Source organism: Lepisma saccharinum, unplaced genomic scaffold (assembly GCF_977018435.1).
Source record: "Lepisma saccharinum unplaced genomic scaffold, izLepSacc3.1 HAP1_SCAFFOLD_555, whole genome shotgun sequence".
In the NCBI taxonomy this organism is placed as follows: Eukaryota; Metazoa; Arthropoda; class Insecta; order Zygentoma; family Lepismatidae; genus Lepisma; species Lepisma saccharinum.
The window spans coordinates 33,927-51,666 of record NW_028143233.1 but is presented as its reverse complement, the minus strand read 5'-3'; the positions used below and the strand labels follow the sequence as shown (position 1 = coordinate 51,666).

The following is a 17,740-nucleotide window of genomic DNA, read 5'->3' as shown; positions in this document are numbered from 1 at the left end:
TTTACAGGTTCAACATGGTTAAGTGGTGAAATTACATGTTGGTTTAGGCGACGAAAATCCACCACTGGACGCCACTCACCATTAGATTTTGGGACGATATGTACTGGGTTTAAATAAGGCGAAGACATCTCTTTAATTATTCCCCAGGCCTTCCATTTCTCTAGTTCCCTTTCTAACGCCGCTCTTTTGGCGAACTGTACCGGATATATAGGTGCCTTGATTGGTTCCTTTGTGTCTAGTTCAATTTGATAAGGTTCTACGAATGCAGAATGGGCTCGATCAGAAAACAACCTATGATATTCTATTATTAGATTCTCAAGCTGAGACTGCTGCTCCGTGTTGAGTGATTCACACGACCGCACCTTCGTTGTGATCTGATCTAGAGAAACGACAAGTAAATGTACTGCTTCTTTGACTATAGTAACTTCCTGAATCTGGCAGCAATCCCTATCAGTTGTGATTTTGCTAGAGTTAAATGGCTGAACCAATTCGGAACCAGTAGACGCCATCAAACTAATTTCGTTTCTTCTAAAATCGAGTACAGCTTTGTATTGCCTTAAAAATGGTATTTCGAGAATTAATTCTGCATGCAGTTGCTTCAATACAAACATCTCCAAAGAAAAAACTTCCGAGTTAATTGAAATACTTATAATCTTCCGACCAGCAACACGAAAATTCTGATGTCCTGCAAACGGCAATAACTTAAGTTGATCCACTGTATCCAGTTTGGTACTCGGAATAATTGATTTTATACTGCACCATAATTCATAACTAACTAAATTACACTGGCGTCCACTGTCGATGACACACTGTATGGTAATACCGCAAACTGTTCCTGTGATCAAAGGTTGATCAGTAATAGGAGTAGGTATACCAGTATCATTTAAAATCCAAGTAGGTTCATCTTCGTACCAATCTAATTGAAAAAATATTGAAAGTGGATAACAATGATCAACTTCAGATAAAACGGAATTACTTAATACAGCATACTGACAAGTTGTGCCTATATTATCACTACGATATGATTTAGACGGACCCTCCATTATGTTAGTGCGATCAAACTGGTCCACGTTCACCCGCGACGTTCGTTTAATGTTGGTTCATGGACAGAAGAAATGAACGGTTTACAAGAAGTTTCTCTTGGATCGAAAGATGGAGCATTTTCATTTAATGGAGTATTTGCCACTGCAGTTGCATTGCAACTGTTTCCCGTTGACAACTGAGAAGACGAATATCCGCAATTGGCACATACACTGCATGGTTGGAATGATTGGAAATTAATGTTAGAGAACTGAGAGTTAGGACGCAGTGTAAATTGCTGTTGTTCTTGCTCGTTTCTGGCATTGAAACTGTTGCTCATAAATCTACCATTATTGTTGATGTATCGTGAGTTTTGTGGACTTCTATTTTGCCGGAAATTTTGAGTTCCTGCACTATTACGTCTGTAACGATTATATGGTCTGTTAGTTAGGTTACGTTTCCCAAAATTGTTATTTCTACTAAATATCATTGTCTTCTGGCTGGAGTTTGATTGTTGGTTTTCAGCAACAACATCTGTATGTGGAATCTTAATTCTTTTATTTTCATCGATAGAAGAAACAAAATGAACACTATCATTAGGTCTTACGTTACGTCTTGAACCTTGATTTCCATTAGGTTCATCATCATTCACAAACGATGAACTTTTAGCAACACTTTGAATTCTCAGTTTTGCCCTTGCACTATTATTGTCGGTAAAACTTTTAGAATTATTCCCATCATGTCGGAAATTTTTTTCACGTACATTATCATGAACATTAAAACTGTTGTTTGATCTTGAATCCACTAAATTCAACCTCTTTAGTAAAGCAATTACATCATCCATTTTAACTAATCTAGCAGCTAATATTGTTTGTGCAATAGATGTGGGCAACTGATTGATTAAAATATCAATAACTTCTGCATCATTCGGATTATCAACTAAATTATAATATGCTGAATGCGTACGAATAGCAAAAACTTCCATACTACTCGACGATTTAGGATCATATTTACGACTTCTTAGTTCAGATAATTGAGCCTGAGTTAACGAATAAGACGTGTAGTGATTCAGAAATTCGTCAACAAACTGTTTGTACGATGTAAACGAATCGACATGAGTATTATACCAACCTTCTGCAGGTCCTTGAAAACAATTAGTAATACATTCAAGCCTTTGCATGTCAGGAACTTGCAGTAAGTCTAAGTAGGACGTTAAAGTTTTAATAAACTTACTTGGGCTTGATTTTTCAGGATCTCCAGAATATTTAGGAAGAACAGTAAGTTCATTCAATCTTACCAACCGTCGAGGTTCTTCAGTAAGCGAACGCATACAATTGTCAGGATAGTCACATCGATGATTCTGCGGATTTGCTGACTTTTGGTTTACTTGCCTCTTTATTTCCTGACCAGAACCATCAGAATATAAAGAACGGGTTGATTGACATAACTTGTTAGTATTACTAGTTCTCACTCGATTATTGCTAGAACGTTTGTGTCTTTGTGAAGCAATGCGATTGTGTTCATCATCAGAAATATCACACGCTGAAGAATCAGATGATTTAGGAGAGGTTAGGTTCCGTGCAGGAATACCAGGTTGACAGTTCCTATTCACATGAGAACTGTAAACTTGTACAGGATTACTTGATTCAACATTAGTCGATATATTAGATGTTAACTTAGTAATATTTTCCTCACATGCTTCCACGTGCTTAGTTATTTCGTCCTTGCTCACAACGACTTCAAGTCTTTGAACTTGCCGAAACAACCCTGAAACATTGTTCTGGCATTCTGTAATCTGATCATTCAATCCAGCAAGTTTATCAGAATTCTCTGTACAAGTAGTGTTGACTTCCTCGATTTTCTCTGTTAGTCCTTGCATTCTCTTTCCATTTCCTGATGTAATGAACGTGTTGCTAATTTGCAGGACTCGGCAACTTCAGCTAATTCCTTTCGTAACGATGTACTCAATTCGTGGAAGTCAAGCTTGAGTAGCTGCTGTGAATTTTCAATTTCCTGTTGAGATTCCCTGATTTTTGTAAACTCAAGCTGATGAGACTCTTGAGTTTGCCTCATTTTTGTAAACTCAAGCTGTTGAGACTCCTGAGTTTGCCTCATAGGATCTTGAGTTTGCCTCATTTTTGTAAACTCAAGCTGTTGAGTTTCCCTCATAGAATCTTGAGTTTCCCTAATTTTTGTAAATTCCATCTGTTGTGACTCGCTGATTTTTCTTAACTCTGCCAGCAGATCAAACATTTGAAAAGGAACATTACTTTGCCCCGTTGACGTCTCTGCCAACACAGAAGGACGAATGTCAATTTCGTGAACATTTTCTTGACTTCTTTTCCATTGCACGAAAGCTTCAATACTGAACGGATCATAAGAAGGATCACAATCTGTACAGAAATAATTTTCATTTAACTGGTATAATTCCCAATGCTTATCGGACAAACGCAAACATTGTAAATGATACCAATGGCCACAATTTTCACAAGGTACCAACCTTTCCTTATCGGGATTTTTGCAGCACTTCACCATATTCATAGCACCATTCTTATTTTGTGATTCATCAGGTTCATCACCACAATTGATAAATCTAGCTGTAAGGCTTGTTTTGGATCTCAGATTATAAGTATTACTTGATGCGTACATAATATAACTTTATGTACAAACTAGATTCACGAGAACAATGGTGTAAGTTAACACGCAAAACACATCACTCAAGATCGTGCTGATAACGTGAAGGTGATTATCCTCTACTTTGTAATTTGCAGTTTCAACCTTAGAAACACAGGGAACAGTATTCTCTTGCGAAAGCCTCATCTCGAACTCTTCAACGGGGAAACTTTTCGAGAGCATTCAGTCGGCAAACGTTTCAGTCAAATTATTTTCGGTAGGGGAAAATGTTGAGAGACGCTTTGCAAGGAGATCTACAAGTGAATGCATCCAATCGTTTTTATGTACGAGTTTACAGTGATGATCCATTTAATTTTTCTGTCTAATCTTGGCGTTTATATGGGAAGAGGAGTTTGTTATGTGGAGTACAATGTTTGTACAATCGAAAATACTTTAGATTCACTATGTATGTACATGTCTATTTAGCTTCTTACGTAGTGACTAACATTATTATGTTTGAAATAATATTAAACTAATGTAATGGTTGTCTATATTCTATAATTAGTATTTATTACGCTATACACATATATAGTGAATCAGTAATTAATAATATCGTGCGTTCATTTCGATCTTCAGCCGAAAGATCGGGAGAAGCGTGGCGGGCGGCGTTGACGGAGATGCCGACATTTGCTGCCTGTAATGCCCGCTTATTTTTATGGACATATGCAGACATTTATATAAATATTGCAAAACGAGCACTAACCTGTGTTATAACACGCAAAAGTTCTTCTGTAATTCATACAAGTTCTGCCCTTATATACACAAATAAATACGGTTTAGAAACGATGTTAAGAGCCACAGATAATAAAACATATTAATCATAGTTTTGACCAGTGTCAATGGGGATCGTTTGGAGGTTTCGAATGTGCAACACTGTATCAAGATTACGCTGCAGACGAAACCGTTAAAAGTCCATGGTTTTCGTGAGCTTCCTTGCAATCCGAAATCTACGAGCTCGAGTTTTTTGTTCCTTCGAGACTAGATGAAGACAGAGCTGTGAATATAGTGGCGAGCAGATGTAAACCAAGAGCGTGTTAATTTCGTACTGTGCGCAAGAGTGATATTCTTGGTTACTTGCCGTTACTTGTTTGTGTTATTGCAGTGTGTATGTGTGTTGTGTCAGTGAGACGATTGGATGCCAGCCGCAAGGTTCACATTAGAACAAAGAATTTTTATGTATGACACTTACGTGAAAACAGACTCGTGTCGAGACGTGTGTAGGCAATTTGTACAGAAATTCCCAAGCGTTTCACCTCCACATAGAGATACGGTTAGACATCTTGTCCTTAAATTACGAGAAACTGGATCGTTAAATTTAAAATACCTAAGCAAAAACGACGGATTCTAACCGAAGCAAAACTCGATGAAATTTGTGCAGCGTTTGAACGTTCTCCAAACGAACCTCTACGCCGTGTTTCACAGGAGATGGGCATGTCAAAATCATCAGCACATACAACCACTAAGCTACTAAAATTAAAACCGTACTCTTATAACACAGGTTAGTGCTCGTCTTGCAATATTTATATAAATGTCTTCATATGTCCATAAAAATAAGCGGGCATTACAGGCCGCAAATGTCAGCATCTCCGTCAGGGCCGCACGCCACGCTTCTCCCGATCTCTCGGCTGAAGATCGAAATGAACGCACGGTATAATTAATTTGTAAAGACCTAGAGGCTTGGTAGTCTAGTCGGTAGGACATCTTACTGGCACGCGGGAGACCCGGGTTTGATTCCCATAATGGGAGATCTTTCCTGACCTTGTCGCCGCTCTATGGTTCACCCAGCCTCATACAAATGAGTACCGGTCCGGGGGGGGGGGGGGCAACCCGGGGACTAAAGGCGACCGGAGCGTGGTGCTGATAATATCGCTTCCAAAACTGACACCGTGCAATGTGCACAGGGAACTTTGCCGTTATCTTTAAAAAGAAAACTCCCTATGGCGTAGTGTTAACATTGTTGCCTTGTAATGGAGGGGTACGGTGTTCGATCCCTGGTGGAGGCACATAGTGGTTTGGAAACCAGTTTAAACACTACACACAGAAATCTAAACGAACCGGCTTGAACAAAAAGATGCGTAAGGGTCATTCCATATGAAATGGTCCTACATTTTTTGATTCTTTTGAAATTTGACATAATGGAAGGGCAACCTGAGATAGGAAAATATGCAAAGTTTTAGATCCATGTCTTTTGTATTTCCAAAATTACAGTGTTGTAAACTGTGCGATTTTGACATTTTTTTCCAACATCTTGTTCACTTCAAATTACAATATTTCGGCAATCAGGGCACCGATAGATGTGATTCCGGCGGTATTGGAAAAGTCTCTTTCGCACGACATATGGCATGCCTATGTCAGGGTAAAAATACAATTGAATGTGGTAAATAGAAAACTTTGGTAGCCATTTTCTCAAAAAAACTGGCCTTTTATTATTACTCAATAACTGTACAAGGTTTATAAATGGGACGCCAATGGGACACGGAGTCATGTTAGTTAGATTTGGGTTGCGTACGTTAGGGTTGAGTAGGTTAAGTAATGCATGATAACAGATTTTGTTAGACAAATTCCTAATATTCAAAAGTAAAAGACTAACAGAAATTAAATACAATATTGATTGAATTAATGCACATGAATATGATGTTTAAATTACCAATTATTAGAATTACAGGGTGATTAAAAAATCCGGTCCCATAGGCAACTCCGTTATTAGTGCACATTAAAAATGGAAAGAGGGGAAAGTTGTTGGAAATATGTAAGTTTCAATCTAAAGTGCTTGAATTTTCAACATATCGTGCACCGTTCAGGCTGTACTCTGGTACGAGCCTCATTGGTAGACGAAAATGCCACATGCTTATTTCAGAATACTGTATGCATCGCAAAACTGCACAGTACTGGGTAAATTAAGAATTGATGACGATAATTACAGACAAAGTAAACAAGTAAGAAACGTGAATGTGAAGTACGCACAGTAGCACAGTGTGAAGTCCATATTGTAGCCTGATTCTCAATTGTGCCTATTAGGCTTGGCTATTCTAATCGTCTAGCAAAGGAGAGGCATGTGTGTCACATGTTAACGTTCGAGAGTGACGTCAGCTCTCGAAAGCTCGGAAGCCTATTCGGAAATCACCTGGTTAATATCCCGAGAGAACCTCTTAATAAAAATTTAATCAAAATTTCCTGGTTCGACATTATCCTGATGGATCTGTGTACAGTCACAGGCAATAAATATGGGATACCTAGACTCTGAAATACTCATTTCCCTGCATGGCGTTGTGTGTGTTGCCGAACAGCACTTACTAGTGTTACTGCTGTCAAAAATATTTGCACGGCCACGGTGCGGGACATAGTTGAAGTATTGATTGATTTGCTTTGTTTCACTTCGCTTTTTGTGCCACTTTTGGCTAATTTGCGAAGATGAGGATGGGTGATAATCAGTGGCGTAGCGTTATAGTACGCCCGTACGCCCGGCGTTCCCAGATTTAAAATTTCAAAAAATGCTTAAATGCTGTGATTATAAAGTAAAACGTGACTAATTTCATAAATGTTTGACCTTCATGGCATTATAATAGCTATTTTTCGCGATCCGCTTGCAACGCTCCACTCTCAACACTCGTTCTAGCATCTCTTCTCAATGCCTTTCCAGGCCGGACGCCGAGCAGGTTCGGCGTACAGGATTCTATATTCCTTGCCGCCTTTCTGGAGGGAAGGCTTAGATTTCTACAGCAAGCGCGTAAATGCTCTCTCGTACGCCAGCGTACGGTACGGAGAGAGGTCTACCGTGATTGTTTCATGTGACCCTTCCTGCCTTCTGAAGCAGACGACAGCGGTAGAATTCCTACCCGGTTCTTTGCTCTTCGCGCTCATGCAACTCGTGCTGTGTGATGCTACAATACGCAATATTGACTGACGTAACTTTACGAATCTCAAATATACTGATTCTTAATGGCCACTGCATTGTATAATTTATCGCACGAACAGCGATGTGCATTAGAAACTAAAAGATCAACACAGTTTTTGTCAAGTAAGTTGGTGAAGTCCTCGTGGCAGAAATTCAGCCTGTGGTTGCTCTACCACTTAACCCGCAAAACTATTATTTTTTTATTGTATTTTTTCGTTATTATCTAACTACTTAATATTGTGTCAATGGAAATGTTTAGCATTCATTTGAAAACTCTTAACATCGAATGGTCTCTGGACAAAATTATTTTAAAATGTTTATCAGCATTCTCAAGATGTAATAAACAGTGGTCTGAATTACTAATCGGCACTGTTACGTCTGTAATGTGTACGATATTTGGATCATCCACTCTGCTTTGCACAAAGCGCCAAGACGACAGAGGTCCCTTGTTCGAATCCCGGCGTGAGCACGGGTGTTCTTTGTCAGTGTCTCTTCATCAATATCATCACTCATATTCATATTCGTAATTAACCAAAAGTGGTAGAAAAGCGAAATAAAATAAACCAAATCAATCAGTAGTTGGATCATTCACAACAATGACGTCTACTGTTGTGCAGAGGCACTTACGATTCAGGTAAGTTTTTTAATGACTTGCGTCATGCAGAAAGGTATTAAAAAAGTATAAAACACCAGAGTTCAAAACATTTGTGGCATAGTGAGGCATCTAATTTTCTAGCTAAAAACCATAGAAAAGTTAGGTTTTCTATGCTAAAACATGCATTAAAAAAATCCGTCGCGCAACAGCCCATGAAGGGCCTAGGCATACCTACCGACTGCCGGTCTCCCTCCCACGCTTTCCTTCGTCACCTCTAAGCGTAGAGATCTTCAACAAGTATTGGAATAGTCGGGGGTCTGAAAACCCAGCTGACTTCAGGCAAATAAACAATACCTGTGGCAACTAATACCATAAGTAAATTATTAAGCAAGAAAGGGCCGACCCTTCCTTCGGACTTGGCGTTCCCACCCGAAATGTACATGCTACGCCACTGGTGAAAATATGATGAAATTGATGAATGGACACTCACAAACATCCATGCCCAGGCCGGGATTCGAACCCGAGATCCCTGGCTTCGTAGCGCGATGTGTAACCACTCCGCCACGGGAGCTGGCTATAGTTGAAGTAGTATTTAAAAAATCTGGATAGATCTTTTCTAGTTTATTGTTAAAGTATTATCGACATACTTTGCCCAATAGAAGTTTGCAATCCACATAAATAATATAACAGGAAATAAATTACATGCTCGAGAAGATACAGATCTCTATTGGCCAACGTTCAGAAGACACGTTGAAGGCAACTATAAAGCAATCAACTAGACTGATTAGTGTGACATAGCGAGGTAGCTAAGCGAATCATACCCAGATTAAATAATCGTTTAGCTAACAAGTGAGAGCTTCTTTACTAATTAATATTGAATGAGCCCCACGGCATGCAAAATTAGAATTCGCGATTGTCAGATTGAATTGAATTTAATTTAATTGAAAAGTCATTTTATTTAGTACAGAGAGAGATTCAGCCTTGGGCTGCTCTACCACCTAACTCTGGTGATTAAAAGTTACAATACATATATTTATAATACTGAAATCAAATATATAACATAACATGAATTAATTTGACATAAATGAAAAATAATAAAATTTTAATAGAATAGAATGACATATACATTAACACTCTCACACACACACGCACGCACATACACGCGATATACATAACGCAATTTCCAAATCGAGACTAAAATACGTACCTTACGCACAGGTTGAAATATTCGTTGTGTCAGATAAGTGTTTCCAAAATATATTGTTTTACTTTACTTGGATCTTGTTGCTTAGCCGTACGAGCTAAAGCTCAATGCTCAGATGTGGAGTTCCTTAGCGAAAACAGCCAACAATTTGTTGTTAAATGAGCAAACATTTTATGTAATATCGTGACGCGAAAAGGCTTCTAGATTGCAGAATGAATATGGACTTTGCTTGAGATACAGCGCTTCTGTGTTTATGGGCACATGTCTCCCTTTTCTTTTAATTATTAACTTCTATGTTTGTAGCTTTCGCTCTTATTTTCTCAGTTTTTTTGTAGTTTACTTTCGTTCTTACTTCTATTACATTGTTACCATTTCTTTTTCAATATTTTCAGTCCCGCTTTCTGTTTCAATATATATTCTGTTATTTATCTTCTCTCCTTATCTTTCTCCCTTTCTCTCCCTCTCTTTTCTTTCTCCATCCATCACTTCCTTATCTTTCTTTCTCTCTCTCTCTCTCTTTTTCTGTTTCTCTCTATCTCTCTTTCTATGGTTTCTATACTTATTTTCCTTTTCCCTTCGTTCACTTCCTACCTCTCTCTCTTTATCTCTGACTTCCACGCTCTCTCTCTCTCTCTCTTTCAGTCTATTTCGCTTTCCCTCTCTACCTCGCTTCTATATTTCACTTACTAAATTTATTTCCGTCTCACTTTGTGGCTCGTTTCTATACTTCTTTTCCTAGTCCATTTCGTTAACTTTTCTTTGATTTCTCTCTTTATTTCTCCGGTGGAGCCACATAGTGGTTCGGATTCCACTTTAAACTGTAGGTCCAGTCTCGATTAGCCTTTCTGTGCATAAGTGGACTTAAAACAACAATTCAATCTTCATTTATCACTTTGTTTCTCCCTCTCTCTTTATCTTTCTCTGTATCTTTCTCTGCCTTGCTTCTGAATTTATCTTTTTTTTCTTTCTATCTCACATTGTCTCCTTTGTCTATACTTCTCTTCCTAGTCCCTTTCGTTTACTTTCTTGTTTCTCTCTCTGTCTCTCTCTCTCTGTCTGCTTCTTTGTTTCTATTCATTTTATTTCCTTCTTTTATTTGTCTCCATGTTTTCGCTTATCTATTTATCTTCCTTTCAGTCTGGCGCTTCTTTCGTACCTTTTCTTTTCCTTTCGCTTAAATTGTTCCTATCCTCTTCTGGCACGTAGAGATGACGTCAGTTCATCCTGGTGAATGTCCCGTGGTTTTGACCCTCTCCCCTCCGTTGACTCTGAAAGAGATCCTGCACCTACAATTGACGTTAAAAACACACCACACCATAACTTTGTATTGAGCCTCCTCAATGGCGTAGTGGTAACGCCGCCGCCTTGCAATGAACCGATCTCGTTCGAGTTCGATTCCTAGTTCGGATTCCACTGTAGATACACTCCCGATTAGCCTATCTATGCATAAAGTCAACTTAAATAATTATGAACTGGTAATGTATTCTTTCAACAATATTATTATCAGAAGGAAGTGATTTTTGAAGAATATTTACGATATTAAAGAAAGTCAGAAGCCTCCAAAACTTCTCTAATTTATGTAGACAAAAAAAAAACTACTTACAGATATGTCCAGCTACACCATCTAATGCAGTAAAACATTTCAGGTATAAAGACAGAATTTCTTCAGAACGAAAACCTTATTAAGTATCCATGTTACGCTCAGTCAGTGTTATAATGTTGATTATTGTTGATCTTCTATCCAATGTATACATGTATACATGTATACATTTATTAAGGCGCGTCCCCACTATCCCAGTTGGCCCGCGCGCAAAAGCCGAGCAAGTGGGTACGTGTCGTCGACCTGTGTCGACAGGCCAGTTGCCAAGCCGATTTCAACCCGACTAGCGGTTTCTTTCAAAGGAAATCGTGCCGACGCTCGAAGTGGGGGACGCACCGAGTGGCGCCGAGCGTGTCTAGAGGGATTGAGAAAGGATTAGGTCTTGTTTCTTCAACTTTTGATCATGGAGTAGAGTAGACGGAGTCACAAATTATAGGATTGTAGAAATATATAACAACATATAACTTATTTTAAACCTTTAAAAACACGACATTGTTTTTTACAAATGTTTAGAACGTTTAAAACACGTGTTGTAGCGTTTTTTTAGACTTGTTTAAAACACATTTTGATACTTGTTATTTGCGTGTTTTGTAACTTTATCTTTTCATTCAATCCGTGTCACTTTGTTTATTGTGCACAGAAGTCTGTTCAGTGGCTGAAAATATAAATTCAAGGAAACATATCGTAATGAGTAGCCGTGAGGCAAGTTTTAAAATGTCTGGCTATTTTTTTCTTTCTTCTTTACAGGTGTTTAAAACATTTATAAAGTTGAATAATATATGGATGAAACCGATTTGTTCCGCACTTGACACACTGCACATAGTTGTTAATATCAATAGTTTGTTGCATTCACAAAAAAAATTATTTCGGAAAACAGAGTAACTAGCAAGTGGATAGTGTGGATTAGTTGAACCTTCTCGAACAGCTTGTAAATAGGTATTTTAAGAAGTTAATCAAGTGTTTAATTTATAACTGGAGACACAGTCCTTCCTTATTAATCATCATTCTTAGAAAATAAGCCCTCAATCCAGACTGATAAACGTCTCCACACTGCAGTGCTGTGGGGACGTTCATCGATATCGGCAAAGCAGTGCGACTTTTGCGCGCGATCTTGCAGCTGGCATAGTGGGGATGCGCCTTTAGAGGCTGAGAGAACACAAGAGTCGACATATTCAGGTATATTGCTGAAAACTTTCCCAAGTCAAATCATCCACTCCGGAAATGGAAGGAGTATAATCCTCGCGGCAGTCACGGCCTATCGACATACATAAGTATTTAAAGAGAATAGTAGTAACATATTTAAAAAGATTATCGATTTAGTGAATCACACGAGCCTCTGGGCTGTGGGCCCAAGTAAACCGTGGTATGTGGCACAGGCATATTCTGAAAATTTGACCTGGTTTACGGCGATATTTCTTACTTATTTTATGTATTTATTATACACCCCATCTACATTACGTAATTAGATATAATAGAAATTAATCATCAAGGAAGGCATTCAAGTAAAACAGACACAGAAGTCTGACAAATTAAATTTTCCATATATTTCATAAAATTTCCCTTTTTACCTAAAATTGGACCTGGATTTCACTTCCTCTAGAGAATTTCCCCTTCATGAAGCAACACTACCGCTGCCAAGCCCGGTACAGAAAGCAGGAAGGAGCAAGCAGTGTCCTCCCGCAGCGGTGGAACTGACCTCGAAAGACGCCCACTTTTCCTTCGGCTCCCTCGCCCTCCACGCGTACAATCGGAGAGGAAACCCTGTCGTCAGAAGGGTGAAATGAGGAACGGTCAGTGTCGTACAAAAACCAATGTTTAAGTTCTGTAAATAATTTACTTAAATTCTGGTTAAGAATCTTGTGTTTATATTTCGCATAATATGTAAAGAGGATTTACCCGATATATTGCATCTAAATGTATAATAATATTTGAAGAACGTTGGTTTTCCGGCGGTAAACGCGATAACATGGAGAATACGATACTGGTACGAGGGGTCACTCTCAACTTCTCAGACACTAAAAGACTGCAAATATGAAATTTAATATGACAAAATACCTTCTAAACAAAATTACAATTCCTTTACCGCATAGACTGTCAGTAAAGCAAGAATGAAAAGGAAGAAGAGAGCATCCCTTTTCCTGCATCCAATCGCCAGACTTTGGTGAAACTGTTATTGTTATATCAGGCGCTAACTTGAGCGTACTGCACTGATTAAATTGAGGAGACACTTGAATATGAACTTAAATTATGTATTATGAAAATTCTTTCAAATAATACATATCCATGCCCTTATGAATAGTTATTATTTACATCTAATGTCGCTTTGGTCTTTCTTCCACCAGGGCTGAAGATCCATCAGGACCTGTACGCTTGGCTAGCAGTGTTTGTTCTTCCAGTGAACTCAGCCTTGAACCCAGTCCTTTACACGCTCACAACGAAGCTTTTCAAGCAGCAAGTAGGTTGTCCTTATGTGTTTGTGTGTGTAGTCTGGACTATTTAAGATGTTAGGTATATATTTTGATCTAAGGTGTCAGGATTTGGGCTAGGGCTACGGGACGCGCGCAACTTTACAGTTCTGTTTCGAACTATGTGTCGTCTTCTTTGTGGAATGGCCTAAGACAAGAATGCTGCATTTAGAACTCCAAGACTTTATTGCAACTCGTAATTTGTAATTACAGCGAGAACATTTGTGTTTTGGGTGGATTGCTGCATTTATTTGGAATGTGGTAGTCGGGCTAGAAAGAAGTTATTGTTTAATAAAATATAGTGCTCAAGGTAAATGCACATAGAGAGAGTAAAATAAAATTAATGAAAATTCTATCACCGCTGAATCCTTGTCCAATCATTATTCTTGTAATAATGTAAACATATGAAGACATATGTACCAGAAACATAAAACACATGTAAGTCTTCATATATTTCCTTTATTACCATTAACAATCATTGATTGTGTGTAATTTTTGTTTCAAAGTAAATTTCCAGCAAAAAATTAACTGAAAGTAACTCAGTTACTTTTCAAGTGCCAGTAACTGTAACTCACCTACTTTCTGAACACTGCATGTATAATGTTCAATATGGCAAAGAATATGCACAGTAACTTTTAGCTAAACAACTAACATAGGAAAACTATAATTTGTGGTATTTTTTTCTTCTTATTATTTTTCAAAATGTATTTGCAGGTAAAATTAGAAGAGTCAGTGTTCAGTCAACTCTATGAGGAGTCACTATAGCATTTTGTCTTGTTTGCAGATCTCCCGCCTCCTTTACTCCTGCAAAAGGCGGAAACACGACGCGCACCAATCAGCAGTGGACTCTGCACTTTCTCTGAGTCTGGCCAATCTCACGGACCCTGGGAGCAGACGAAGGAACCTTCTGGCGCATGTGAGTATTTAGGCACATTAGCTTGCATTAGATTGGTTATGTATCTTGGCTTCACTAAGTGGGGGAAAACATGTGGATACTCATCTTTTGAAGTGTCAGAAATAAGCTTCCTCATAAGGTGAGTTTCACTCCAAGTTGGGGTGTGTTTCTACTCTGTTTGAAGATAGAGGGATGAGATATCTCCAGCATCCCTTAGGAAGATATTTCTCCCCTTGGGGATATAGGAATGAGAATCCTCACCTCTCCCTAACGAGTTTCGTTCTTTAGTGAGTGTTTTCTCGCTTCTGCAGACCTTCCCCAATGGCATAGTGGTAACGCTGGGTCCTTGCAATTTAGGTAGTCTGGGGATCGATTCCCTGTGGTTTAACATGGTGGTATATGTATATTTATTTTTTGTCACTTCTCTTCCACTTACATACGTACACATACATATACCTTCATTTCAGTCACAGTAAATCACGTTAATTATTACAAGGGTGTTGCACGAACACGAGATAACTAACTTCAAACTGAAAGAGTTCTTTCTGGGAGCCAACACTATTACAGGGATTACAAAGAACACCCATGGCGTGGCCCGGACACCAGCCCGGGGGCTGCAAATAACTGTTGGTCCAGTTCTGATTAGTCGATATGAGCATAAAGTGGAGTTAAAATAAACATTGACAAAGTTTTTGGCTAACGTTGGTAGAAATGATTTTTTTTGTATTGTTCACATTTGCGTAATTTGCCGACAAACATATTTGCCCATAGCTGCATATCGGTTTAGCTACTTTTTAATTTATTCAGGTCACCTAATGAAGCCATTCATAACATATGTATGTTGTTCAGCAATCTTTAATCTCAACAGTTGCTGGCAATTTCATTAGTTTTGGCCACATTACAAATTGTAAGAACTATTTTATACACACGACCTTTGCAGAAAATGTACGACGCGTGAAATACGAGATACCTAAGAGCAACAAAACTTCGAGGAAAATTCCCGACAGACATGAACTTGAACCTTTCAATGGTTCATAAACGTAGCAACAGTTGGTGTTACTCGTATTTCAATCTAATTGATGCAAATTTTGCAAATGAAGGAAAATTAACGTAATCAAATAGAGAAAATGGTAGTGAAATTATTGCACTTTAGGATTAAGATTTAAAGCCAATTGTAAGATTTCATATATTGCCCTTCAGTCATCAAAACTTGTATTGTTGTTGGTATTATTATTACCATTATTGCTACAGATTAGAGTCTACTGTTTAGATAGAAACTGGATTCGCTTTGCTTCCATTCCATAAACATCTATCTATCACTTTGTTGATGAACAGTTCTATGCCTTTTTGTACTTTTACACAATGCACAGATATCAAAAAGAGATCATTTTGTCTACGTCCTTCATGTACCACCTCTGATACATGTTTTTCCATGCCGAAGGGTACTGTAAAATAAGTAATAAGCCAAAGTGAACTAACTAACTAACTCTCTAGCCTTCTTAAACCCGAAAGTTCATGGCTGCAGCAACACAGGCCTTCCATATGTCCCTATCCTGAGCAAGATCTATATACTCTTTTCCATCCCTACCGATTTCCTTTAGGTCTATCTCAACGTTGTCCCTCCATCTTCGTCTTGGCCTTCCTACAGGTCTTTTACCATCAGGTTTCCCAACAAGAATCCTGTGAACCCCTCTTTCCTCTCCCATTTGTTCCACATGGCCTGCCCACTTAAGTCTTCTTGATTTAATTATTCTAATAATATCTGGACATGAATACAAATTATGTAGTTCTAAATTATGTAGCCTTCTCCACTCACCTGTCAAGGTCAAATGACGTCACAACGTCAGAACAAAGAAGGAATCTGATTCACCAATCAGAGAACGCGTCGGTAGGTTTTCAGAACCGGTTTTTTTTCAAGGTTAACCAGTACGCAAGAACAGGGGAAAGGTATGCAATACTGTAGGGCAGGGGAGGGATTCAACCAGACAACAAAGGATGTCTGGAATGCGCAGCAAGGGTCAAATCTCTGAAGCTATGCGTCGCTTGTAGAACCGGTTTCCGCCGCCAATTAATATTCCGCTCAGGTTTGCCTTCAAGGCACAGGACGCTTTAGCGCAGGTTTTTTTTATCTGTACTATGAAGAAGGGAGAGCTATTAGGGACGGGGCCTACAGTTTTCACCATTTGCTTTTATCACGGGGTAACGAACCTAGGACCCTTTGATTATTGATTTAGGTAGTAAATGTATGTTACTGTGTGCTATTTAACTTAATTTTGAGTTTATTTTTTACCAAACTTTGACTTTATGTCAAACATTTTCACAGCTTATCCTTATTTTTACAAAAATAACACTATTTGTACTATTCAGGCAACATTTTTTATTAAATTTTGGACTCGCAAAGATATTTTTACAACTTTTTAACTTATTATTTTACAATTTTATCTTAATTTTTTACCAAAATAACACTATTTGTACTATTCAGGCAACACTTTTATTAAATTTTGGACTCACAAAGACATTTTTTCAACGTTTAACTTATTATTTTACAACTTTATATTAATTTTTTACCAAAATAACACTATTTGTACTAATCAGCAACATTTTTTATTAAATTTTGGACTCACAAAGACATTTTTTCAACTTTTAACTTATTATTTTACAACTTTATGTTAATTTTTTACCAAAATAACACTATTTGTACTATTCAAGCAACATTTTTTCATTAAATTTTGGATTCACAGACATTTTTTTTTCTACGTTTAACTTATTATTTTACAATTTTTATGTTAATTTTTTACCAAAATAACACTATTTATACTATTCAGGCAACACTTTTTATTAAATTTTGGACTCACAAAGATATTTTTACAACTTTTTAACTTATTATTTTACAACTTTATGTTAATTTTTACCAAAATAACACTATTTGTACTATTCAGGCAACATTTTTTATTAAATTTTGTATTTACAAAGAGATTTTTTCAACTTTTAATTTATTATTTACAAGTTTATGCCTATTTTTTTACTCAAATAACACAATTCTATCTGTTCAGGAAAGACTTTTAGTTACATTTTCGACACACAAAGTGTGTGTTCTCAACTTATATCTGTTTATTTCACAAGTTTAGGCTTATTATTACTCAAATAACACAATTCTATCTGTTCAGGAAAGATTTTTAGTTACATTTTCGACACACAAAGTGTGTGTTCTCAACTTTTATTTGTTTATTTTACAAGTTTAGCCTAATATTTACTCAAATGACACTATTTATATTATTCAGGCACCATTTTTATTACATTTTGGACTCTCAAAGACACACACACACACACACACACACACACACACACAGAGAGAGAGAGAGAGAGAGAGAGAGAGAGAGAGAGAGAGAGAGA

The 17,740-nt window shown here is 37.7% G+C and overlaps 1 protein-coding gene across 1 annotated transcript in view; it reads left to right on the top strand.

Annotated features, from left to right (window-relative positions):
• LOC145983021 (relaxin receptor 2-like) overlaps positions 1–17,740 on the top strand; it is a gene marked incomplete at its 5' end in the record, with an annotated part of 151,354 nt that overhangs the window by 112,124 nt on the left and 21,490 nt on the right. Inside the window, 2 exons of the mRNA XM_083116301.1 lie at positions 13,330–13,442; positions 14,237–14,368. Coding sequence (XP_082972427.1) covers positions 13,330–13,442; positions 14,237–14,368 — 245 coding nt within the window. The remainder of the gene's footprint in view (positions 1–13,329; positions 13,443–14,236; positions 14,369–17,740) is intronic.